The sequence below is a fragment of the Electrona antarctica genome (assembly GCF_951216825.1).
Source record: "Electrona antarctica genome assembly, chromosome: 14".
NCBI lineage: Eukaryota > Metazoa > Chordata > Actinopteri > Myctophiformes > Myctophidae > Electrona > Electrona antarctica.
The window spans coordinates 21,677,607-21,704,397 of record NC_136795.1 but is presented as its reverse complement, the minus strand read 5'-3'; the positions used below and the strand labels follow the sequence as shown (position 1 = coordinate 21,704,397).

General features: G+C 43.9%; 1 protein-coding gene across 1 annotated transcript; it reads right to left on the bottom strand.

Moving 5' to 3' along the window:
* Positions 1-741: 741 nt before the first annotated feature.
* On the bottom strand, positions 742-26,563 carry foxk2b (forkhead box K2b). The gene is made up of 9 exons (XM_079521102.1): positions 25,728-26,563; positions 17,351-17,545; positions 13,654-13,807; positions 12,087-12,233; positions 9,881-10,074; positions 7,730-7,941; positions 5,471-5,713; positions 4,280-4,513; positions 742-3,335 (listed from the first exon to the last, which is right to left on the bottom strand). The coding sequence occupies exons 1-9, from the start codon at positions 26,057-26,059 to the stop codon at positions 3,103-3,105; spliced, it is 1,944 nt and encodes a 647-aa protein (XP_079377228.1). The 5' UTR covers positions 26,060-26,563; the 3' UTR covers positions 742-3,102.
* Positions 26,564-26,791: the final 228 nt, after the last annotated feature.

The following is a 26,791-nucleotide window of genomic DNA, read 5'->3' as shown; positions in this document are numbered from 1 at the left end:
TGCAATTTGTTTACAAAGCCTAAAAAGCAAACGTAATGCATATTTTTAATTATTCAAAATGTTCCAAATGTTCAATGCCAAAAACACAATTAAAAAGTTGATCAATTATTTGTGTGGCAATTCATTGTTTTTTTGTAAATTAGCACCCTGCTTGATCATACTAGTGTCACACGAAAACATCAAAAGTAGTAGATCTGCAAGCTTGTAACGTGCTGCGAGTAGACACATTTCGAGCTTGTAGATCTGCTACTTTTGAATTTGAATCCTGAAAAAGTAGCAGTTTTGGACATACAAGGTTTACTTTCCACCTGACAGAAACGGTATCAGGCTTAACGCACAAACTCAGGGGGTTGCTATGCTGTTGTAGAACCAGACCACAACTCGGCCAAAACAAAACTGAATGCTACAGGCTAATACGTTTTAAATTAATTTATTAAAAAAAAAGGGGGAAAAAACAAAGGGATAAAAAAACGGGAGAAAAACAAATAATTTCTCCACCGAACATACATCAATCATATTTTCTTTTCTATTCAATTTGGGACGTGTACAAACCAAAAAAATAAACAAAGACGTGTGTCAGGTTGCCAGAACAGAGTCAAATAAGCAAAAAGTGTCTGTCAACTCCACAAATTCAACACAGCCAAGGTGAACGAGGGAAATAAGGTTGTCTGGAAGTAGGAAGAACCACAAAGAAAATAGAGGCTAAAAAATAAAACACAAACATTTAATCAAGTGCAGGTCTGTTTTTTGCCATTTTTTTTAATGTAAAGCATGTCTTTTTTTTCTCTTTTCTTTTTTCTTTTCTTTTCCTCTGTTCAGTTTACAGTTATCGACTGGGGTTAGGGATTCTCTTGTCTTGATACATGCAAGGTCAAAGGAGACATCTGAAACTACACATGGAGAGATTCATAGGTTTATAGCATATCGGTTATCTGTGCAAGTATTAAAATATGTAGGTATAACTAAGCAATTTCATATATGGATGTGACAGAACATGGGTTCGACAAGGAGGGGAAAACAGTCCATTCACAGAGTTCCGTTAAGAAACTGCACTTGGGTTTCACCGAACGGCAAGGAAGTCCACGTTTTACAAAAAGAAAAAACTAAAACAAAAGGGTGAGAATTCTAAACTTTGCTCGGGTCATTTTTTGAAATGTCGCCGACCTCATCGTTCATCTTTTATGCTTCCTTTTATAATTAAATTATTATTTGTCCTATATAAGTGAAATTACATCCAAAAAAGGAAGAAGAAAAGAAAAAAACTAAACTCCAATGCTCCACGTTTCATGAACAACAATGTGCTGCATTTCTACATACAGCTGCGATAAAAGGAAGGTCAGTATTTATGTAAAAAGGCTTAGCTGCCGAAAAAGGTTCAGGAATATCGTCTCTGAAGTGACCCCCTCCCCACCCCACCGGACTCTTCCTCAACTGTGTTGTGTTTTAACCACTTAAGCCATAAAACATATTAAGATAATAATACAAATAAATGGTTAAAATAAAATTAATTAAAAAAAGTTTATTTTTCATTTTTTTCAAACACAGCTGATCTACAAGCTTGTAGACCTGCTACTTTTGAATCATTTCTAAAATGTTTTGGAAAAAACAAAGATATTATAATCAAAATACATGATGCCCGAAACAGGGAGGCTAGGGTTAAAGTGGTTAATTTGTTTATCTTGTCTTATCAAGCCAATGCTCTTCCCAGAGCCCAGTCTGCACTGAGGTATTAAGGAGACAGAAGAGGTGTGGCCTCCGGCCAGGACTTGACACGCCCACACCAAACCCAAACCAACCGGAACGGACCCGGAACCAAGCGGAACGGACCCGGAACCAACCGGAACGGACCCGGAACCGCACCTTCAGATCCACATCTTTGAGGTTCAAAGGCCAAAGCTCTTTTGAAGCCTGGTTTATATTTCAGCACAGGACAGTGTCGCACAGACGAACGTAGTCGTAGGCCCTATATACTGTCGGGGCAAAAACCTCTTATCACAATGTTCTAACTTTTTGTGGGTATTTTGTGTCATAAATTAACACCGTACTTGATCATACTATAGCATCACACAAAAAGCATCAAAAGTAGCAGATCTGCAAGTTCTGCTACGTTTTGCTAAGTTCTGCTAAGTTTTTGGACATATGAGGTTTCCGCCCAACAGAGACGATATACACGTATATCGGCTATGTCCGCCGCTCAAAACCGCCGTACGACGGCACATAAATCGAACATAAGGTTTCATTGTTGTTAAGGCTTCCTGTGGTCTTGTTTCCTTATTCTCATTGGCAGAAATGTCGTCCTGTGGTCCTCAAGTCCTTATTTTCATTAGCTTAATGTCTCACGGGGCATGGTAGAAGAGGAGGGGGTTCATCGGGGGCGCACACCTTTTTCTTTCATTTTCATTTTTTTTTATTATTCACAAGTTTATTCCTTTTGTCCGATTTTTACTTCGTTCCCCCCCTTCATTGTCCAATCACAGTCTGCTTCCATTTTTTTCTGGTCTCTGAAAGGGGCTGTCTGATTTGTTTAGATAGTCTTTCTGTATTTATTTTTTACTGTTTGTCCTGTTTCCACTCTGGAACACATGACCACGAACTGAAGGAAACAACAATACGAACAGTTCCTCTCCGTTTGGCACCTTGGGAGTCAAACACGGTAGGAGGAGGAGAAGTAAAATAATAATAATACAAGAAAAACATTTAAACTAGTGGTTGTCAAACTAGGGACGGGTCACCAGAGGTCCTTGGGGGGTTGATAGTTAGGAACCAAAATGGGACCCTTACAGGTGTTTCAACTCAGAAAGTGTACAAATGGGTCCATTTGGGTCCGTGGCGTAATGAATACCAAACCGGGGGTCCTCAGAATTAAAAACTATATGGAAGGACAGAGAGAAAACTAAAAACAAATAGAGAGATTTTGAGTCCTAGTTTGTTTTATCCATTTCTAACTCTGAAATGGTGCAAAATGTAACCACATTGGTTACATTTGTACCATTTCAGAGATAACTTAATAGTAATGAAATAACGGTGTTCTATAACACTTGTTATTACATTAGTATGATTTAGGATGAGAGAGAGAGAGGTGTGTGTGTGATTGGGAAGCTACTAGTTGAGGTGGTGGTCTCCCTGGTTGGTAGCTGCCGACGAGTCTGAGGGGTCTGCTGCTGCCGCTGTGGCACCGGAGGCCTGAGGGGGAGGAGCTTCCCCCTCCTCCTCCACCTTGATGCGCTTGGCGTCGGGGCCCTGCTGGTCCCCGTTCTGACGCTTGGTGGGGAGGGAGGCCGACGCAGAGGCGTGGGCCGCCAACAGGTGGAGGGGGCTCGCCACGGCAGTGGTGGCTACGTAGGACACACACACACACACACACACACACACACACACACACACACACACACACACACACACACACACACACACACACACACACACACACACACACACACACACACACACACACACACACACACACACACACACACACACACACACACACACACACACACACCGAGATAGGGGATGTGGGGGTTATTGTCACGTTAGGGCTAGAGATTGAAAGAAAGTTTATTTTGAACATTAAAGTAAAAATAAAAAATATATATCATTTCCGAAGCTGATTCCGATAATTCCATCATTTGTGTATTAGTCTTTACTCGATACAGAGCACCTATCTGACTGACACCGGTTTGTAATTTAAAAACAGCTAGGGCAGTAGTTCTCAAGGTGCGAGCCAGGGACTCTCAGGGTTCCTGACTCGGGGTCCAATTCCCCCCCCCCCCCCCCCCCCCAGTCCTAACTGTAGAAACTGTAGCAGAAATTGAAATTGGAAAGGATTATTTTTTTTAGAGACTATGGGCCCACTATATGATTCATGAAACAGCATGAAAGGAGTACTTAGTATTGTTATTGTAGTGCACAGCATGTGCCACCAGAGGGCAGTGTGAGCTGAGTAAGATGGAGACTGAAAGACTGAAAGTCAGCAAGAGATCAAATTATTATTCTGCCACTGGAATATTTTTAGTTTCACATGGCAATGTGACATGCTGTGCACTTTCAGATTGGCTATTTATAAACCATAATAAAAAATGTATAGATTTTTTTACTTTTGCAAATCGATTCATAATCGTCCATGTCCGCATTGCGATCTATGAATCGATTTCATTTTCCACCCCTAATGTTAAATACTTTGAAAATAACAGATCTACAAGCACTGAATGCAGCACGAAGCTACGCATTGTGAACTTGTAGATTGTTTGGGAAGCAGTGCTTTTAGTCCAGTTCTCACCTGAAGTGGCCGGTCCCTGGTGGTGGATGGCAGTGGTGAGGCAGTGGGTGCCGTTCTGTGTGATCATGGCCTTGATGGGCAGCTGGTGCTGGCCCAGCGGAGGGGGACGCTGCTGCACGATGGTGAAGGTCTGCAGGCCCGTGGTGGTGGCCGACTGGCTGCTCTGAATGACCCGGCTGTTCAGAGAGGCGTGGTGGTGGCTGATGATGGTGGTCGGAATGGCCTCCACTTTCACTGAGGAGACAGAACAACCGTTTTTCTTTTTATCCCACGATTTTGGAACCCATTTTTCACCCCTGTGTCAATGATCTAATGTGATCCTGGGCTCTACACACCCTCCGCCAACCTAGTCCCCATATATGGGGGACATGGGGAGAGCAACGGACTTGAACTCATGCTTCCTTCATGCCTGAGTGTCCAAGTTGCTCCTTTACACCTGACAGGGGGAGTTTCCCTGGTTGCACATAGCGAGTGGAAGGAACACGTTATTCCAACCAGTTCATTTCCCCTCCATCGGGCGCCCCGGCTGGCCAGGGGGAGGCAGTTTAGAGACCAGGATTACTGCAGGTTTTTTGTGAGGGTACCTACCCTAGGGGACACGGGGAGAACATGCAAACTCCACACAGAAAGGCCCTTTCGCCAACCCCGCCTCGGGTATGGGCACTGATGACGCGGAGGAGGAAACACGCCGCCAGCACCCACAGCGTCCCGAGCGGGAATCGAACCCAGGACCTTCTAGCTGTGAGGTGACAGCACTACCAACTGTGCCACCGTGCCCCCAGAACAACCCTTTTTAATTGGATTAGTTTTTACGTCCGGATACCCCGTCCAGGACAGGCTTCTCCTCAGGAGACTTTGCTCAGATCTGAACCCATTTGATTTGGCGTGATATTAGGAACCCGTTGCGACCGCACGCTCTTGCTGACGTCGACGCCAGGCAGGGTTCGAACCCACAACCTTCCGCATGAAAGGCATATGCTCTAACCACTACACTAGAGCGGCCCGACCGTTTTAATTATTTCAAAAACTATTAAAAAAAAACCATTCCCAAATAAGACTTTCATGAATTAAAAACAAAATTCTGTATTTTTTGTAATTTCATGAAGAAATTAAAAATAAATCTAAGAAAGATTAAAAATGTTTAAATTGCCGACCGAAAGGCTCACAACGCAACGTGGCGTGCCTCCTCACCTTTGACGTCGCCGTGCTCTCCGTTTTCCTGCGGCTCGGTCTTCGGGACGATGGTGGCCGGCTGGGCGGCGGCGACGGCGGAGCCCGCCGGGATCTGCTGGAGTATGTGGATGGCCTGCATGGTGGCCGGCTGGGAGCTGCTGGTGGTCACCGGAGAGGCCATGGCGTACGTCAGCGGTTTCATGCTCTGAGGTAGCTGGCGCTGCACCGCTATGAGGACCGGCTGGTTGCTGATGGCTGAGCCTGGGGCACAAGACCACACCGCGGATTAGAGCTCAAATGTTTAGATCAGTGGTTCCCAAACTTTTTCATGTCAAGGACCCCCAAATTGACACCTATCATCCCGCGGACCCCCATTTGTAGAGATATGCAAGGGACCCCCATGAGAGAAGATTTTGACCGCTCTAGCAGTGACTCTCAGCCTGTTTAATTTCAAGGACCCCCCAGTTTGACCTGCATTAGGCTACGGACCCCCATTTGATGGCATTTCTATCTTGGAGACCCCAATTTATATTGTGTAATCAATGTTAATTTAACTCTGAGAGTAGGTACAACGGGTACAGTGGGTATTGCGTACCTGGAGGGCATACCCAGTGTGCCTACAATTCTACTAGGCAGATTATCATTTTATTTAAAAATATATAAGAGTTAGATGTGTGTGCAGACGTAGGGGCTGTCACAATTAATTGCAATAATGGATTTAATTGCATTTTTGGCATTGGACATTGGAACATATGAATACAATTGTAACGTTTTTTAGGCTTCATAATCACAAATGGCACAGTGCAGAAATAACAAATACAATTAAATATGCAATGAAATGACAGACATTTAATATTATAAGCTTGTAGATCGGATATATCTGCTATTTTTGGAAAATGTTCGAAACTGTGTTAACATTGTTCAACTTGGAAACAATTATGATGATTATGCAAAACAATTGCGATTATCTCAAAGACTTGCGATTAGGCGAGTATGTAACAAGGGCCTTTCTCGGCCCCACCCTTCTCCCATGTGTTTAGGATCCAAGATGGCCGCAGCACCAGGAGGGGGTGGCCTTACTGGGCTGCGTTCAGTCATTCAAGACACCTGTCTTGTGTCTGTCTTGTGTCTGTGTTTAATGGCCGCTGCAATGCATTTCCAATGGAAGCCCATATGGTTTGACCAAACATTTTGTTTGATGGGGGGGAGGGGGCAGAACACATCCATCAAAGCTGTGTTCAGACACAAGTCAAGTGTCAGACACAAGGCAAGTGTCTTGAATGTAGCTCAGTAAGGGCATATGTCGACCCCGCCCGCTCACCTCCACCCCACCCCCTCTTGGATCCTAAACACATGGAAGAGGGGTGGGGCCGAGAAAGGCAGTTATTGACAGGCCTACACAGACATTGACGTGCGGTTGTTGTCTCCACCAGGCCGAAGGCATGGGGAGAGAGTATGTTTTGCACTCCGTGTGTGTGTGTGTGTGTGTGTGTGTGTGTGTGTGTGTCCGTCCGTCCGTCCGTCCGTCCTTCCGTCCGTCCGTTACCAGCTAATCTCCGGCACCGTTAACTCGGTCGATGCCAAACTTTGCACACACACTCCCTGGATGCCAACGATGAACCTCTGCCCCGCATTTTCCAGAACGGCCTGTTATAGCGCCACCATGAGGCAGCTTTTCACATTCTTTACCTACAACTGCACCGATCTGCGTGAAACGTTGCATGCACACTCCCTAGAGGCCAAGGACAAACCTTTGACCTGCATTTTCCGCATCTGCCTTTTATAGCGCCACCAGGAGGCCGACTTTGTAAAACACATTTTTTGATATTACTCCTCCAAATTCTGTCCAAAAATCTCACAAATCGTTACACAGTATCTCTATGGTCATGTGCTCAAGTCGGATCTGTCCGATATTTCATATTCCATCCTAATTGTCTATAATTGGCTTTCACAGTTTGCAAGATTGCCCCGTTTTGAACAAAAGCCTCAAATCATGAACGCAGCATGCAATTTACGTGAAATCTTTCACACATGTTCTTACTAGGCTGAGGAATATATCCCACCCTTTTCACATTGGCCTGTTATAGCGCCACCAACAGGTAGATTTTTGCAAAACACATTTTTGGAACAAAATGCCTCAAATCATCCAATTGCCATCAAAGGCAAACATGTTTATATTACTCCTAAACATTTTGCCAAACATCTCACACAGTCCTATCCTCCTGGTGGAGACCTGTGCCCAGAAGGGCACTTTTTCATCTTATTCATCTTTCTTACCTGGCGTGTTCTGTGCAAAACGTGCCTCCTGGATGACAGCTAGCTTGGGCTGCACTGTGGCCACGGAGGGTGGAGGGGGTACGGCCGTGGCCGGGGAGGTGTCCAGCTCCAAGGGGACAGGAGAGCCCTCTCGGGACAGGCTGTCGGGGGTCTGGACTCCACTGGAGTGGGCAGACAGGACCCCGGCGTGATTGGGAGAGGCCGGGGCGCTCCTAATGGACACACACACACACACCACTTAATGTTTAAAAAAAAAAGCTCAGTATCCTAAAACAGTGGGTCTCAAAGTGGGGTCTGGGGGTACCAGGGGGTCTGACCACCATCTAGTGGTGGCTTAGGGCAGCGCAGAGCACCACACAACTCAATGACCGAGGCTCTTAGATTGAAAGCCGTTTTGGCCAGAAACTCAGTCAGGAAGTAAAAATCCGCAAATGTCATTTAATTCACCCAAAACATACTTTTTGTAAGCGAGGATCATATCATTTAGCTTGTTTTGACCCAAAAAGAAGAATCCGAGATATTATCGCCTTTTTTTCAACAGACCGCTACCGGACCGCTACTAAGGCGTCATCGGTGTGGAGGCACATACGAAAATAGGCATCAAAAGGCACAATTAGCGCCGGGTGAGTTAATACAGCATCACAATCATTTAACCACTTTACATGCATTTAAATGTTGGCTACTCAAAAATAGCAGATCTACAAGCTCAACGTGCCACACTGTGAGCTTACATCTGCTATTTAAAAATGTATAATATAGATGTTCAATCAATCCTCTCTTCTGGGGGTCCCTGCCTGGCACAAAACATTTTCAGATAGGTGTCTACAGCCAAATTGGGGGCCCTTGGTATGAAAAGCTTTGAGAAGCAGTGTTCTAAAACATATATTCACATCATATTCAATATAACACATTTTCAAAATGTGGACAGACATGTCAATAATCTCTATGCAAATTAGAACTTTTTTATGATACTACATCTTCATTTGAACTTTGTATTTTTACTAGATAAGGTGACTGCTTTTTGAGAGGCCAGAGGGGAGAAATTTAATTAACACTGATGGTACTGACGGTGAAATGTTGGAACAAATGAATGGGGAACCCCTTTTGGTGTTTTAAACATTGTTATAATTTAGCTATTGAAAAATAGCAGATCTACAAGCTCATAGCGCGCCACCGAGTGACGCGCTACGAGCTTGTAGGTCTGCTATTTTTGAAAAATCGTGAAAATGCGGCACAAATCTTTGAATATATATTATTTTTTATTTCGACGTCAGGCCTGGGTTAAGAACAATGTACACACACATGGCTTTAAGCTCTTGTGCATTGGACCCAATGTTGCAAGCGTGTTGTCATTTGGTTTCGTAGGTTGCAAGTGATGGTATGGTAACAGCATGGTGCAGTTAGGCACTTCAATGTTTTCTGAGCTCTTGTGATGAGTACATTTCTGTTTCACTGCGTTTCCATATAGTGAATCATAGCAGTTGACTTTCAATGGTCTTGAGTTCATGTCAATGGATCTGTTGATGCCCTCGCCATGTCTTAGGATGTGGTTTGGTTAAGGCGCAGCCTTACCGCAACCTTATCAAACTGCAGACATGGATCTCTGTTGACAGCTGAAATATAAGCATTTCTATAGTGATCTAAAGGGAAATAGTAGCGGACCTAGTATATAGCCCTGGGGGCCCACGGTCAACTGGGTATATAGTACATACTCTATACTATAGGGTTTTAGTGGTTAACATCAAAACAAGCAGCAGGTATTGTTAAGGGGGGAAACAAGGCTTTGCATTATGAATATAAAGCCCGGCTATGCTTCACTTTCATTTTTAATGGGTTGGCTCTTACAAATAAACGAAACCCTTTGCTGCTCTGAACCCGTAGCTGATAAAGAGACTTCTAGGAAACCACAAGGCAGTGTAAAAAAAACACATTACCCGAAAGACTGATGACTGTTCAACGTTACTTAAACGCTGTTGACCTTGCAGGCTTACTGATTGAAGCACTGGAATGCCAGTCAACAGTGATGTGCATCAGAAGAAGTGTAGCTTAAGTATATCTAACAACAGAAGTGCTTTTAAAAAGTCTACCATTGTAAAAAACATAGGTTGTGAGCTTGTACAATGCCAATAGTTAAGCTGGTGGGCGTCCAACCTGGAGGAGAGGGGTCCATGGGGGGTCCTGAAGCACGGTACGCCCCGGGGCCTTCGTTTCCTGAAGGCCTGCTCGATGAGCTTGCTCTCCGAGGAGGGGTCTATCCTCCAGAAGGAGCCTTTGCCCGGCTCCTCCTGCGACCGGGCCACTTTGATGAAGTAGCGGTTCAGCGACAGGTTGTGGCGGATCGAGTTCTGTCAACACAGAGGAGGGAGAGGAAGCCTTTTAGATCAGCTTCAGAGAAACAAAAAATAATCCATGAATTCAAGGCTTCATGGGGTGTGTAATTGATAGTCATTTTGGGGGTGAACTGCTGCTTCAAGGGCAGTTCACAAGCACTAACTACCATTGTCTTTGTAATAGTGGTGTTGTGTGGACTGTCCCATCGACATTTTAAAACACTTCAAAAAAAGTATGAATTGGGAAGGTTAAGTGGATCCATTCACAAAATGTCAGATCTGCTTAACATGACGCACTACGGGTGTTGGAACATGTCACAGCTGGTATTCGGAACTTGAAAATAACAGGGCATGTTGCAACTTCTCTCGCCGTTTGCGTACCTCGGTGTCAGCGAGCAGGCCGCTCGTGGGGCTTCTAGGGAAAGTGCTCTCCCAGCTATGTCAACTATGCATTGAGGTTTCATAGGTATGGTATTTCGACAGCGGCGGTGTTTGTGTGTGGGTGTGTGCCTAAGTTTCCTGTGTAACGGTGTCATGTCATCTGTTGCAGGTCTGCACTGACATAATGTCATTAAAAGTGGTGCAGCGGTTCCTGTGTTAAGTGGTCAGATAAGTGGGCCGTGTGCATTTTCAGAGCATCACTCAATTGTGTATACTTTAAGTTCCTATTTATGTTATGTTTTGATTGATTGATTGATTGTTTGCTGTTTAAGCACGGAGGTACAGTAAAACATTTAGGCTAAAGGGATAACACTAAATAGTACTCTGATTTGTTTCCATTGTGGTCTCATGTATTCAATTAATCAACAGGGTATAGAATATTAACACATTAATACATAACAAAATAGCTATATATTTACAGAGAAAAATAAAAAAGGCAAAAATGACATCAGTGTATGACCCCTCCCGATGAAAACGTATATTCAAGGTTTTAAAGAAAAAATACCATTACCATTATAGACATTATTTTCATCCATCATTAAAAAAAAAAGGATATTATATTATATTAAATTAATAAAATCGTAGTGTTTTCTTTTCCCAATTATTTGGGGGCCCACTTGCAATATCATCATGGCACCCCAGTTGGCCCCCACCAACAGGTCGGGAATCATTGAAGTGGTCACACCGAGGCCAGAAGAACTCACCTGCCAGCCCTTGTCTGCGGTCCTGTAGTAGGAGACCAGAAGAACTCACCTGCCAGCCCTTGTCTGCGGTCCTGTAGTAGGAGACCAGAAGAACTCACCTGCCAGCCCTATTCTGCGGTCCTGTAGTAGGAGACCAGAAGAACTCACCTGCCAGCCCTCGTCTGCGGTCCTGTAGTAGGAGACCAGAAGAACTCACCTGCCAGCCCTCGTCTGCGGTACTGCAGTAGGAGACCAGAAGAACTCACCTGCCAGCCCTTGTCTGCGGTCCTGTAGTAGGAGACCAGAAGAACTCACCTGCCAGCCCTAGTCTGCGGTCCTGTAGTAGGAGACCAGAAGAACTCACCTGCCAGCCCTCGTCTGCGGTCCTGTAGTAGGAGACCAGAAGAACTCACCTGCCAGCCCTTGTCTGCGGTCCTGTAGTAGGAGACCAGAAGAACTCACCTGCCAGCCCTCGTCTGCGGTCCTGTAGTAGGAGACCAGAAGAACTCACCTGCCAGCCCTTGTCTGCGGTCCTGTAGTAGGAGACCAGAAGAACTCACCTGCCAGCCCTTGTCTGCGGTCCTGTAGTAGGAGACCAGAAGAACTCACCTGCCAGCCCTTGTCTGCTGTCCTGTAGTAGGAGACCAGAAGAACTCACCTGCCAGCCCTCGTCTGCGGTCCTGTAGTAGGAGACCAGAAGAACTCACCTGCCAGCCCTTGTCTGCGGTCCTGTAGTAGGAGACCAGAAGAACTCACCTGCCAGCCCTTGTCTGCGGTCCTGTAGTAGGAGACCAGAAGAACTCACCTGCCAGCCCTTGTCTGCGGTCCTGTAGTAGGAGACCAGAAGAACTCACCTGCCAGCCCTTGTCTGCGGTCCTGTAGTAGGAGACCAGAAGAACTCACCTGCCAGCCCTTGTCTGCGGTCCTGTAGTAGGGGTAGTTCTTTGTGATGTGTGTGTAGATCCCGTTCAGTGTGAGCTGCTTGTCCTGAGCGAGGGTGATGGCTTGGACTATGAGCTGTGCGTAGGAGTACGGAGGCTTGGAGTCGTCCTGCAGCGTGGGAGAGGCAAGGCAGGTTGATTTGTATTAGCACCTTTCAACATCGGGACAATTCAAAGGGCTTTACATCAGTGGTTCTCTCAGTGGTTGTGAGCTTGTACAGTAGATCTGCTATTTTTGACCCGCTGTACAGTGAATATAACTTTAAGTTTAAAGGACTGGGGAGCTGTTCTCACATTATTGCTTTTATAGTGCGAATGTATCGTTAATAATCTGCGATTGTGGGGGCAGTCGATGTCCAATAGGAACATTTTATTGCCCAAACTTACAGCAGACCCCCATCTGAAAGTAAAATTGACACAGATGCTTTCCCGGTTTTAATGGGTTAATTGGATGAGGCCACACATAATTTTGTTGGATTAGTGCACATTTTGTTGCCAACTTTGTTGACAGAAACAAAATGTTAACTCTTATGCATAGCAATGTTCTAGTGGTTCGCTTGCCTATGAGAAACGATTTATAAGCCAACAAGGTGTTAAATCGCAACATGATGTTAGCTTGTAGATCAGTTATTCTTTGGCAAATCTGGGTCCTCTGGTGGACTTTAGATTCACAGTAACAAGATCTCGGAAACTTTATTAAGGCCACCTAGATTGGATTAAAGTCTTATCTAAATTATCCAGTATTTTAAGATGCAGATTTTAGTCAAGAAAGTCCTTTTGTGCACCTACAATGGACACAAGCGCGCCGGAATAGGCAGTCCTGAAACATGGAGTTTTAAGTAAAACATGTTTCTGAATGTACGCACACCTCAAAATGCATGACTAAATATGAACAGATTAAACGGGAGTCTTTTTGTACATATCTCCAACATCTACTCTAGCTTCTGTGTGCACCCCAGATAGTTTTCAAGTTGCTTGATTCAGTATTTTAAACATATTATTTATACATTTAACAGACACAGCCCCTTCCTATATAAACCCCAAACTCAATTTTAAATAAGATCCATTGAAAAACACACAATTGTCCATGAATGCAAGGCACATGAGTAATTTGATAGGGGGGAAAGGGCCTTTTGGGGATTAACTATTCCAAGTGGTTAGCGCCGTTATTCAAATCACTTTACAATGTGCATTACATACTCATACCGATAGCGGTGGAAACCATGCAAGGCACCAATCTGCTCATGGGGAGCAGAGAGGGATTGAGTTTTTTTTTTTTTATCTCAAATCTTTTCTTCTGGGGGGTCCCTATTTTGAGATGGGGGTCGGCAGTCAAATACATATAATTGTGGGGGTCCTTGACATAGAAAGGTTTGAGAACCACTGATAAAGCAACATTAGCAATAGCTTGTCAGAAAACTGCTAGGATTTAGAAGACATTTGTAGAATCAGCCTCAGGTCTTAACGGGTTAATCGAGGGTTTTGATATATTTTGGGTTAATTGCCCCGGAGCTTGAAGCCCGCCTCACCTTGGGACTGTCGCCCCCGGAGGCGTCTTTGTCGTTGTCGGGCTGGGAGTTGTCATTGATGAGCTGCAGCTCGGCAGAGCTCACCATGCGACCGCCCATCCGGAATCCGGACAGGCCGGCGCCTCGTGGACTGGAGGGGCAGGAGACAGGAGCACTGTGGAGGGAAACATAGAAGTCAGAACTGTCATGCTTTGGGTTTTGCTACCCCTCTGGTGTAAGAGGGGGGAAAGGACGAGGCCTAGTATAGACCCCTGGGGGACAGGCCAGGACATGGCCTGTGACATTAAAGACGACCATAGAGCCGTGGCACCCACAGGCCTGAGAGTGTCTGTCTGGAATTATGAACCATCTGTCCAGGTTATAAGGTCGAGAGGATCTTCAACAGAAACGCCTCTCTCTCTCTGTCTCAGCTCTGTCCTCGGTATACTAAAGGCTAAGCTGTGGGCGGGGCTGATCCCCGACAGGGCAGGCCGTGTCAAGGTTGACGCCTATCTCAAGGTAACCGTTAGCCATCTAGGACAGAGCAATCTCCTTTATATCCTAGCCTTTTTTGTAGAGCCGGTCATTGCCTTCTTCTTTTTTTAAACCACTCCAATAACCAGCTTCGTCTGTATGTTCGTGTACCTGTCCACTCAAAGAAGGAGCATGGTTGCTATGGTTAGTGTGTGACGTCACTGACATCATATCAGACCACAGCTGATCAGGCTATATAAGACCTTGCACCACTCAGTTCACACGGGTGTGATTTTCTTTTAACACAGAGCTATTGAATATTGGCAAGAAAGAAACTTTGTATTATGGCATTTCTTCTTTTTTTGAGGGGCGCTAGCCCCTCCAATACATGACTTTTGAAGATTACGTCATATGGCAGCCTAGTCTTCTATGGGATTAATTATGTTTGTTTAGGACACTTTGGGCCCCCTGCGGCCGATTTTAAAACCGGTGGTCAAATTGGACAGTGATTTGGACAAACAGATCAATTCTGTTGTTAAATCCAGTATTTATCAGTTGAGGCTTTTAGCGAAAGTCAAGTCTGCTGTAACCTATTATGATTTTAAACGTCTGATACATGCTTTTATCTCAACCCGCCTTGACTACTGTAATGCACTTTATGTTGGTGTTACCCAAGCTTGCCTACAGTTAGTCCAAAACGCAGCCGCTCGCCTCTTAACACAATCAGCGCCGGGATTCCTTCAAAATAGGAGCTCTGGGGGTGCCGGAAAGACATGGCCGCTTTTACTCTGAATATCATTGAGGATGCGCTAGGACGTGTGAACACGTCGGATGGACGGAAATGGTTAACAGGGGCACGGAAGTATGACCACATATCCCCGATTCTTGCCTCCCTACACTGGCTCCCTGTGCGTTACAGGATCCAGTTTAAGATTTTAACTTTTGTTTTTAAGTCTATAAATGGGTTGGCAACAGTCTACATATCGGAACTTGTAGCTCCCAAAGATTCGACAAGGGCCCTTAGGCCGACTGACGAGTCACTTCTCAAGATCCCAAAAGCTGAAATTGCGGGGGGATAGGTCCGCCCACGATGTGGAATGAACTTCCACCTCATGTTAGAGCTTCTCAAACCTTGCCTGTATTTAAATCACTTGTACTCCTTGGCGTTCCAACATACTGATTAAGAGTTGCTGCTCCCACTGCATTGTGTCTTTATATTGCCCTGTTTATGTATTGTTGTTTTTTTGCCCTTGGAATTTTAGTATTTTGTGTACAGCACTTTGTTTCAACTCTGTTGTGTTAAATGTGCTTTATAAATAAAGTGGAGTGGATTGGATCTCGTAACAAATGTTTTATACAAGAAACAAGCCAGGATGGATAAAGGAAAGAAACAGTACAACTTCACAAGAGAATTCATAGAAGAAACAAAGGGGCCAGAATTGGCTGTTGTTAGGCTAGATGTGAGAGATGGTGGGGGCATGCCACCCCACACATGACGCTCCGGGTTTGCCTTTGAGTGCACTGCCCTACAAAGGAGTAACTACCGGTATGTTTTTGGACAAACCAACTTATTTGTGTATCGAAAAGGTCAAATTGAAATTAGCCTTTGTAGAGTAGTGTAATATTATTTATATGCCGATTTCTCATTTGGCTGACCAGTTGAAACACTTTTAAATCCATTATCAGTTAATTCTTTTTTTCGTAGTTCTGTAGGGCAGTACAGATTAGGGATACATGCTAGTCTTTATAGAGAATGAAAACATCAGCAATCACTATTTTATATACTTTGTCGTACAACGTGTCGCACAAGGAAATTAGCAGATCTGCGTCACAATGTGAGATTGTAGATCTGCCATTTTTTACATGTTCTGGCCTGTAATGACTTGCCCAAAATAGTGATGCCAGGGTTAAGTGGTTGAAGCTGACCCAAGACAAGAACGGAACGTTTCATAGCAGCCCTCGGTCAAATAGTGGTATGTTTTGGCTCCCCACGCGGCCACTTTGGCAGACTACCAAACCCAATATATCCCAGAGGGAGACATTGGGTCATTTCAAGAGTATATGTTACGACGTAAAAAGGATGATTGTCCATTTTTTCACCTCTAAACTAAAAGAAGAAAAACAGAATCCACTTGACCAATGTACTCGTCTCTGTCTGGTGGAAACCGTTCAGGATTCAAATTTAAAAAATGTTTTGAGCTTGTGGATCTGCTACTTTTGAGTGATTCTGTAATATGATCAAGTAGGGCGTTAATTTACATTTATTTACATTTAAAAACACAAAAACGTAAAATATGTAGATATGGGGTTTCTTCCCGACAGCAACGGTATGCATTATCAACAGTGAAAGTTACAATCACAAGGCATACCTGTAATGTATGCATAATGTCCTTCCAACATAGCCTTTATAACACATGATATCTCTCCGTTAACAGATTGAAGTCCCAAACAGTGCCATGTCTGGTTATTATAAGTGACTTTGGGCTTGTTTTTCAGTAGAGGTGGGCTTGTAAATATTGGTAGTTGGGCTCGTTTCTAAGGTGTAGGTGTAGTAATGATTGGTTCTCAATTATTTTAAAGTCAAGTACCCCCAAATTTCTTTCTTTTTTTTTTTTAGTATTTGTCCATGGACGACCTCCCATCCCAAGTATTTTGTGCTAGGGACTTTGTTTTCAGATTTTGTTTTCGCGTTGTGAGCTTGTAGATCAGCTATTTTCAAATATCCGATGCATATAGGAATAAATAGCTCATGCGGCCTCCTCTTTTGGGCTTGTCTTCATAGACCTGGTTGTTTTACATTTTCTTTGGCAACTGGCAACACAGGTCGCAGAACAGTGCTGTAGATCAGGGGTTCTCAACGTTTTTGGCCGGGGACCCCCGGAAATGCTTTGGCAATGTCTCGGGACCCCCGCCCCGCCCCCTCCCGACCCCCAATATAAATTGACTGCTACAATAACCTTAAACCATTTTGGGCAGGAACCCCTTTTGGTGTTTTAAGCATTGTTATAATTTAGCTATTGAAAAATAGCAGATCTACAAGCTCATAGCGCGCCATCGAGTGGCGCGCTACGAGCTTGTAGGTCTGCTATTTTTGAAAAATCGTGAAAATAAAAATAAAATAAAAATATATATATTATATATATATTTTTTGAAAATAATTTGGGGACCCCATAAAATATTTTGGCGACCCCCCGAGGGGTCGCGAACCACGGGTTGAGAACCCCTGCTGTAGATAGACGAGTACCTGATGGTTCCGGTGGGTGAGGGCAAGGGGCTCATGAGGTGGGCGATGTTGTCTGGAATGTTGATGGTGAGGGGAGCGATGTGGGGCTGGACGTGCTTCAGCGGCGACTCCGGAGCCTCACGCTTCACCTTCCTGCCGCTGGACAGGGCCGTGAAGGAGATCTTGATGTTGGTGCTGGGGAACCTGAAAGTGCATCTAAAGACAAACGACACAACAGAAGATCCAAAGTTAAAAGTTGAGCATTTCTTGACTGGAGAGGCCCAGAGTACTGTTTGGCTCCGGTGCCGATCTGCAGGTTGGAAAGAAAACACCTCCTTTGAACAGCGTCGACCGAAGCGGTTCGGTCTGTGCCCCCTAAAAAAAATGAATGTATTGAATTTCAGTACCGAACCTTACTCTTCCCTATTCTACAACTTTGGCCCCGATCTTGCCTTACAAGGGGTAATGCCTAAACTTTTGTCATTTTTTACTATTTTGAAAAGCAGCATTTTAAAATAGTTCAAATAACCCATCTACAAGCTCACGACGTGCCAATGTAGATGGGCTAGTAGCCGCTAGTTGAACTATGTTAAAATGTTTAGGGATAAGGGGTAAAGGTGGCGCTTCATGAAATATGATAAAATCAAGCTGCAGGATGTGAAAATAGAAACTGACTTAAATTACAATTAAAAAAATATTAAATAATACTCTACCCATGCTAAAGAAAAACCATGCTGAAGGTAAATTCATACAGGTACAGTTGAAACCTCCACAATCATTGTATTCGCCACTGACTGCAAAAAAGGACTGGGCAATAAGACAAAATGTCACAATATTTGTGACTAAATTCTGCAGCATCGATATTCCATAATGTGACAAATCTATAAACATTATACTATATGATAATTTTGTGTGATGCTGTAGTTAGTGTAGTATGATCAAGTAGGGCCTTAATTTACGAGGGAAGAAAATAAGAAAATAGATATGGCGAGCCGTACTGCAAAGTACACATCCCTCACTTTAGCTCGAGATCCAAAACCAAAAGATACATTTGTAGTCTCCCTGGGACACAACAAACAAAAATACATTACCACGTAATCCCCATTTAATAATGACAATAATAACCAATATACAAGATTGCAATGCTTTGTGATGGGGCTGAGAAGCACTGCACTACACTACGCAGCTGCTAGCATGCAGCGAGCATGCAGGCAGCAATCAGAGAACCCTCTGTGTGTGTGTTTGTCTGTCAGGTCTGGAGCAATAGGTCTGAAGTGATGGCAGAGTGGAGCGCAGCCACCTCTAGGGGGGAACAAAGAGCCTCACTAGAGGATCTGGCTAAATTTAGGCTCTGTGGTAAACACAAACACATGCTGCGAGGCGAGCAGCACGCTCACCCTCAGCGGCTGCATGTAAACACCAGCGTGCCTGCCTGGGGCTAGAGGAGGTGGGAGAGCACTTCTCTCTGCATTGGTTCCAACTAAGGAGAGTCTTCCATTTTCGTATCATTCAACCTAACATCCCCATTGTCAGTATTATAGCAGTAACATCTTATCTCCATACTTTTCGTTTAAAAAAAATAATGCTGTACTTCAGGGACAAATAAGGTTTCCACATGAGGTTTCCACCCAAAAGAGACGATAGGCAAATTTCCCCCAAAATAGCAAATAGCCAATCTAGAAGCTCACGATTCAACACATTGTGAGCTTGTAGATCTCCGCTATTTTTCTATTCGTCCTGGACAAGAATGAGGACAGACAATCTGCATGATTAGCCTGCATGTTTCACAAATACCATTGAATAGATCGAACAATTCTACATGTCTTAAGATCAGGCCGCCTCAAACCCCAGAGACAGAGAAGGCCCAGATTGTTTGCCAATGCCCTGATTTCTCTTTGCTTATAGAGTGCCAGGCGAAGCACTTTCATTGCCAAGCCCTAACGGAGTTGGCATGAGCTAAGAGAACTATGTCCCCGATACCTAAGTCTCAAATTAGCTTTGCCACTCAGAGAGAGAGTGGAGAGAGAAAGAATTAGGAGCCAGACTGGTGCAGGAAAACTGAAGAAAGCAGTGTCCATTAGTTGTTGTTCTTACAATCTGCAAGTGACTGTTAAATAGTATGTGTACAAGACACATTTCCAAAACAATCAAAGAAAACCGGGATGCTTTCAAGACAAACACAGATTTAACATTAGAGCATGGTATTGGCTACAGACACATCAGGAGAGTAGACAACGCATGCCAAAGTGTTGAACACATCCGTTACTCATGCCTAGGGATGTGGCGATGAGACATTTTGGCCGATATCGATATCAGATATAATTAATTGCCGCTATGGCCGATAACAGATATTACCGATGTCGATATGATATCATTTTGTATTAAAAAATTATAATAACTGCCAAGGGGGTTCAACCAGACTCTTCTTAGCTATTGGTCGACGCCCGGACTAAGTTCACCAATGTTGAACTCAACTGGAGGTCCGGCCCCTTCGATCCCATTGAATGGACGGTTACGGAAGGCTTGCTGATGCTTCTGGCGCTCTTGTGACCATGCACTTATAGTTACACAGTACACACTACAAATTATAACCAAGAGAAGTCCAGCAATCAAAAGAAAGAACAGAACATGATCAAAAATGCTTCTAAAAGTAGGAATAAGCACAATTATTTATACACACGACACAGTTAATCAACAAGATTTCAAAGACTATTATCAGTTCTGTTTTATGACTTCCCGCCCCGTTTACAAGTTGCCCGTTTACAATACAATAAATTCACACAACGTATGGCTCTACCATTAATTTAGTGACCCTAAAGCGATCCATTTAAAAAAGGTACACGGTGCCCATTGCTCTTTGCCAACACTCTGGCCTGGCACCAACTAGGGCATCGTTGGAAAAAGAATGCCATGATTAACCACATGAATCCTAGCTTCCCAATTCTGGGGCAAACATTTGCAGAAAATAGTCAAGCAGCTTTTAGATCGGCAATGAGATTTGATGTAGCGGGAAATACTAGCAGACCAAGTATATAGAGCCCTAGGGTACCTGAGCCGACCTGGCCTGTGTGATGTCCTCACACTTTTTTGAGTTTTTACCCCGTTTTGAGTGTTTACACAGAAACACGTGGTGGCGTGCTGTAAAGGATTTCCAATCTAGGAGGTGGTTTCACTATTTTTGCGTTTTCAACCCCCAAAAACACAGCCGGCAGGCTAAACAGAAGGCACATTTGATGTTTTCTGTATGGTTAGTTTCCGTGTAAAGTGGGCCAAAGGGTTTAAGTGGTTATAAGCAGTGGAAGTACAGATTATCATTAAGAATTTAAGACCCCTACACTAAAAATAAATAAATAAAAAGCTTCTTGATTATTCTAAAAAGTAATTGATGGAATAAAATATAGTGTGATTGATGAAGATAATAGACAGCTGCAGCAGCCCTGGTTCAGATTGTATGTGGGCCCCAACACATGCTTTACGACTATAGGGGTATTTGTGTTTCTTGCCTTGGGGGGCCCAGTTATGTCAGACACAAACTAAATGTGTGACAAATTCCTCAGGAGGGAAGACCATCCCCACCCTCGCTGACCACCTTAGGTGAAATGTCCACAAGCAAACTGGACCTAAACAACAAACACAACCTACTAAATAAATACCTAATAAAGGGTTATCATATGAACCAATACATGTGTTACTATGCAAAACTTCAATTGAATAATTCAATATGTTCAAGTTGCACACGGAATGAAAAGCTTGTATAGCATTAGCGTGCTCAGTATGCAGAATGGGTACATTTCAATACAAAAACTGTTACTGTGGACGACACCATGATTATGAGCATTACACTTGTTTAGGATAAGTGCAAGACAGACAACGCTTGCTAAATCAAAATGCACACTTGCATAACACTGCATGCAAACTTTAGATTTCCATTTTATATTGGACTTTAACCACATTAACCATAATCATCCCTATTTTTGGGGAAATTATCAGCACTTTTTAAATAGAGCCAATTAAGCTCACAATGTGCCGTTTTAGATCGGCTATTTTCGCAATTTGTCAAAATGACAATGTATATTAGGTGGTTAAGCAGCGTCTTTCTTTTTGTCTTGCAGAATGTAAATAAACAAAGGAGTCACACAGCCATCATAACAACTTGAAGAACTCCTGTGGGGGGGGCCTCTGGGAAAACACAGTGGGGGAGGGGCAGGGAGACACAGGGGGTGGGTGGCCGTTTCAATGTGTGTTTACATCACCATAGTGGAATCCCTGGAACACAACCAACCAGTCCCCTGGGCCAGGGCTCAATGTTGCCATGTCGGCTCATTGTAAGCCGCTTTGGCCTTGTTTTTCTGTAAAGTCACTTGAAAATATTGGTGGTTCAGGGTTTTTTGGGCTTGTTTCTTATCTTTTTGTGTGCCAAAGACAAGATAGTCTTTTTTTGCCATGGTTCTGGTTGCCAAAGCCGAGAGATTTTGTGTTTTCTTTGTTGAACAGGCGCTTGTGTCATCTGATTCAGAAAAAGGGATTTATCTCAGATTTATTTTCCCCAGGCTGTGTTTTTGGTCAAAACAAGCTTTTTCCCACAGCCCCTAACTCATGAACCAATGGACAAGGAAACGTGCCTCTGACTCCCACATGTAGCTTTGATTACATCCTGGACACATTGCGTCTGCAGTGGCTCTTAAAAAAAAAGAACAAATGTTGAAAACACTGGTGATTTAAATCATTAATACCTGACACACAGAGGATGGATGGATGGATGGATGGATGATTTTATAGACCTGGTTGCTTGTTTCTCTCACAAAAGCTGGCAACACTGCCAGAGCTCAGCCGACACCCCCATGCTGTCAGAATGCTTCCTGGTATCCTTCTTCTTTGCTTACACTAGTATTATGACTGCACCAGCTAGTCACAATAGATTCCTGTAAAGTAGCATGACTGTGAACTGCCTTTTAGGAGCATGGCAAAGACATTAAGGGGCTGCTGTAAGTGATATTTTTAGAGGGTTCACAACCTTGTGTTAAATAGATCTGTATTCCAATAATCATTGCTGTCTCCCCGTCTCTAATATATTCAGGTCGGCATGCCAATTTCATTGAATCAGGAGACACCCATACACTCATGGATTAAAAAATGTGGAAGTGGAAGTGGAACACTATCAAATTGTAGCCAATAAATGACACCCTGAGCGGCAAGGACGGAGTTCTCCGCCCTATCAATTAGTAACGCCCAGCACTCAGGACGGAGAGTGATCAAAAGGATGGAGATTATTGATATCAAAACCGATCGCATCGCTCCACAGGCTGGGAGCGTCCGTTGCGCACCAAATTTTCGGTGGGACGTCATCGAAAATGTTCCCCCCCATTTCAGCCGATGAGATCGAAAATCTTAAAACGTTATTAACTCTTGATCTAAATCACTCCGTCCAATTCTAAGAAAAGATTATGTGTTAACGGCCCATCGCGGTCCCGTCGCTAGTCGCAGTAGAATTAATCATACCTCCCGTTGTTGTCGATCGCATCGAGAGTGTTTTGGCTACATAAAGCTACTTCAGCCACATCCGGGATAGCATCCGGTCCGTCGCTAAATGTGCTCCGCTGCTATAAATCGCTGGGCGCTATGATTTAATGGATTAAATAACCCTGAGCGTTCGGGTGTTAACCAACCACCTGAACATTTTCTGTTTACTAAAGAGCTGGAGAGATGAGGGATACCGTACCCCTCTTACTGAGTAACTGAACAAACATTATATAGCAATGAATCAGAATACAGAGCTTTACATTTTTAACAAAACAAAACAGTGTTGTTGGCGGCTGGCTGTGGACACCATGATGATGGTCTGACTCTGCAGTATGTTCCTAGTGGGAGTGAATGTAAGTACATTAGGAGTCCCGTTGATTAAAAGCTCTTTAGTGGCAGACGGCCTGATCAATAGTGTAAACCTGAAACCACTTGGTGATCCTTTCAATGTGAACTGGCTTTTGGGGCAACAGCACAGCAATTTCCAGCAGGTTTTACAACAACAAAAAACTAAAATACAGCCTGGCTAGATGGTGCATTGTCTATGCATCTGATATTGTGTAATTTCTCACACATGATCATGATAGCTCATTTACACTACATTGGCATTCGGCAAACAACAATGTGTGTAGCATGAAGAGAGTAAGTTAGCAAGCAAAATGGCGTTCTATGTATGCATTTGTTAATGTATAACAACAAAGGGTTTTACCTGCATGCATACTCGTTTAGTAGTATATACACTATACAGGTGCTAAAAAAAACCTGTATCATTTCAGATCTAATATTTGAGAACTCCATATACTACATATCAACGATATTCACTAGAAAATATTTGCTTATTTTTACAATGCTCTACCTGACTTCTATAACGTCATATTTCATTCCCTGAAGAAGACCTTACAGGTCGAAAGTTTCGAAACGTTGGTTTCTTTTTAATACATTTTCAGCATTGTGGCTTTCTTTTTCTTCTTTTTTCTATGATTAACGCCCAAGGCCATTAGCACCTCACCAATACTGGTGTGCGCCCCAATACTGGTGTGCACCCTTCTCCAGTTTGTCTACCACTATAACGGTTATAACCACTTAAACCCTACATATACAGTATATACACAATACCGGGGTCCCCGCAGGGTCTCTGCTGAAAGGTTGGTTTGCCTGAACGTTTTCGGCTAATGTTTACTATTACGACAGAACATGTGTTCTTAACCATCCGATTTAAAATCATAATGACCTTTGAGGATTAATGTGTAATAAATGTATCATCAGGTGAAAAATGTTGGGCGTGGGTGGTACGTTATGACAGAACCACAAACACCCCAACACAATGACCCGACACCACCCAAAACCTAGACAGGTACATTATGTTTATCATGGTTTAGTAGTTAGATAAATTTATCTGGTAGAGACGTAGAGCAGAACTGTTCTGGTAAACGTGCACTAACTTGTTTTCTAACAGCATTCTCCTCTGTATTGCAAAGAAGCTCAAACACTAAAAAGACAAAAAATGTTTAGGTTGCTTTTCACAACATTCTGCACATTGTATGTAAACGATAAGGTCAAGCTACCATCACTGGTCTGGCATGCACAGTGCACACCCTAAATATTGTAATCTAATGTTATTCATTATTAGACTAGATAAATATAGTACTACTCTCATCTTACATGCCAGCCAGCGGCTGCTTTAAGCATTTAACATTTAAGACACAATGCAAACGTCCTGTTTGAGGATCACCTCCAAAGGTCTACTCTAGTCTAGGCTGAGGCCCAGTCATGGCATGCCCCTGGTTCAGGGCGGGGACATTTGGTTTGTTTACGTTTAGGAAGTCTCTCTCCACACACACGCACGCACGCACGCACGCGTGCGCACACACACCCCCAGGAACCAACTCCATATACATTTAGTATTTTATAGCTTTCATCATTCAACACAGTGAGCACATCTGACATCTCTGATCTGGCTAACATCAGCTATAGGCCTTCAATGTTGCGTTATAGCCTCACACTTTAAACAAGCGTTATGGGTAACATCTCAAATGATTATTATAATATCTGCCACTGAGAAATCATTTATAGTAAGATTGTGTTGTTGATTATTCCATCTTTGCTCCATTTTCAGAACGAAAATGGAGCAAAGGCTAGATAGGATTGCTCAGTTTGGGAGAGAATGCACAATTGACAGATTGTGGAAACAAATGCACCCTTTTGCGTCAATAATGGCCTGTACTCAGAGTGGTTAACACATGGAACCAAAAGCAAATGACCCTATATGGTCCATTTCGTTCCATTTGTTACACCCGCAGTTAAATTAACACTGGAAATGTGACTGTGTACACTCTGTCCTGCTGGGCTAGCGAGGAAAAAACACGTGCTCTGCTCCACCTAGCAGTGCAGATTCAAAACAATGTCGGTTAGCATCAGCATCATTAGCATCCACATGTTGTTGTTGTAGTAGCGTAGCTCTAAAACAGCATCAACAATAATAATTACCAATAATAATAACCAGTGGCGTAAAGTAACTAAGTACATTTACTAAAGTATTTCCAATTTTCAGTACATGTACTTTTTCTATACATCTCAGAGGCAAATATTGTACATTTATTCCGGTACAATTATTTGACAACTTTAGTTACGAGTTACAAAACATACATCAACCACTTTCAACCCAAAATACATTTAGGCCATTTGAAAATAGCAATGCGTCGCCTGGATCTGCCATTGATTACCTTCTACTTTTGTACTTTTACTCAGGTACATCTTGAATTCCGGACTTTTACTTGCATTTCTACATTGCAGTATTGATATTTTTACTTAAGTAAAAATGAGAGTATTTTCTTCCCCCACACTACTGTACAATAATAATAATGACATTAAAACTCACATTCTGGGGAGCTGCAGTGGGGGCGCCCCCCGGCGGAGGAACACGCCGTCCACGAACACCCCGTTCTTCCCCAGGCAGCGCAGGTAGAATTCCCCGCCGCCGGTCCCTCCGCCGTCGTCTCCCCCGGCGGTGAACACCTCCAGGTGCCGCCGGGAGATGAAGCTCGAGTGGCCCATGCTGACGTCCACGGAGCCCTGCGACGAGTTGCGGCCCACGGTCACCGAGCGCTTCTTCATCGTGTACTCGAACTCCCGGCCCTCGAGCCGGGCCACCGGCCCCCCGGACGACGAGCCCACCGCCACGGACCCGCTGCTCACCAACACCGCTGCCATGTTTTTTTCCCCCTGTCGCTCTAAACGTTATGGAGCTTCTAATTCAATTAAACAACGACTGTTGTGTGTTGTTATGGGGGTGGGTGGATGTGTGTTTGTGTGTGTGGTGGAGGGAGGGGGGTAAATAAATATAAAAATGTTAAAGCTGCTGGCGCGTGCTGCCGTGGCCCCCCGTCCCGTCCCGTCCCGTGCGGTGGTTCAACCGTCGGGTTGTATGTGTGTGTTAAATGAAAGGCATCCGAGAATTCAAAACAAGCTCGTGCGGTGCGGTTCCGGGGGGGGACGGAAGGAACGTGCGTGGTGCGCGAGCGGCGAGGCCACACACAGCACGGGAACACACACTCAGCAGCAAGGCACAGCACACAGCCCAACCTACACTACCCTACTCCCCACCGCGACAACCTAACCCAGTCTACCGTCCATTCAGGCGCCGCCAGGGGCGGGCGCGGACAATGCGACGGCCAGTGAGACTCGAGCGGAGAAGGGGAACCGACCGAACGTTTCTATTATAATTTTTCTCTTAATCTTTTTTTTTTTTTTTTACAATCATAATAACAACAATAATAATAACATTATTATTATTGTAACAACAATAATATTATTATTATTGTAACAATAATAATGTATTAACTCTACAGTTGACTCAAATCTCTATAAAGCATCTAACACATTTATATAGGATATATTCCGGTCTAGAGCGGATACGGAAACAGTGTGTTTGCGTGATAGGTG

What these genes read in the sequence shown, in the direction of transcription:
- foxk2b (XM_079521102.1), bottom strand. Translation starts at nt 26,059, where the DNA reads ATGGCAGCGGTGTTGGTGAGCAGCGGGTCCGTGGCGGTGGGCTCGTCG. An exon ending in TCACCCACCGGAACCATCAG is followed by an intron (nt 13,808 to 17,350) that starts GTACTCGTCTAT and finishes TTCCCTCCACAG; the next exon opens with TGCTCCTGTCTCCTGCCCCT. An exon ending in CCGGGGGCGACAGTCCCAAG is followed by an intron (nt 12,234 to 13,653) that starts GTGAGGCGGGCT and finishes CCCACGCTGCAG; the next exon opens with GACGACTCCAAGCCTCCGTA.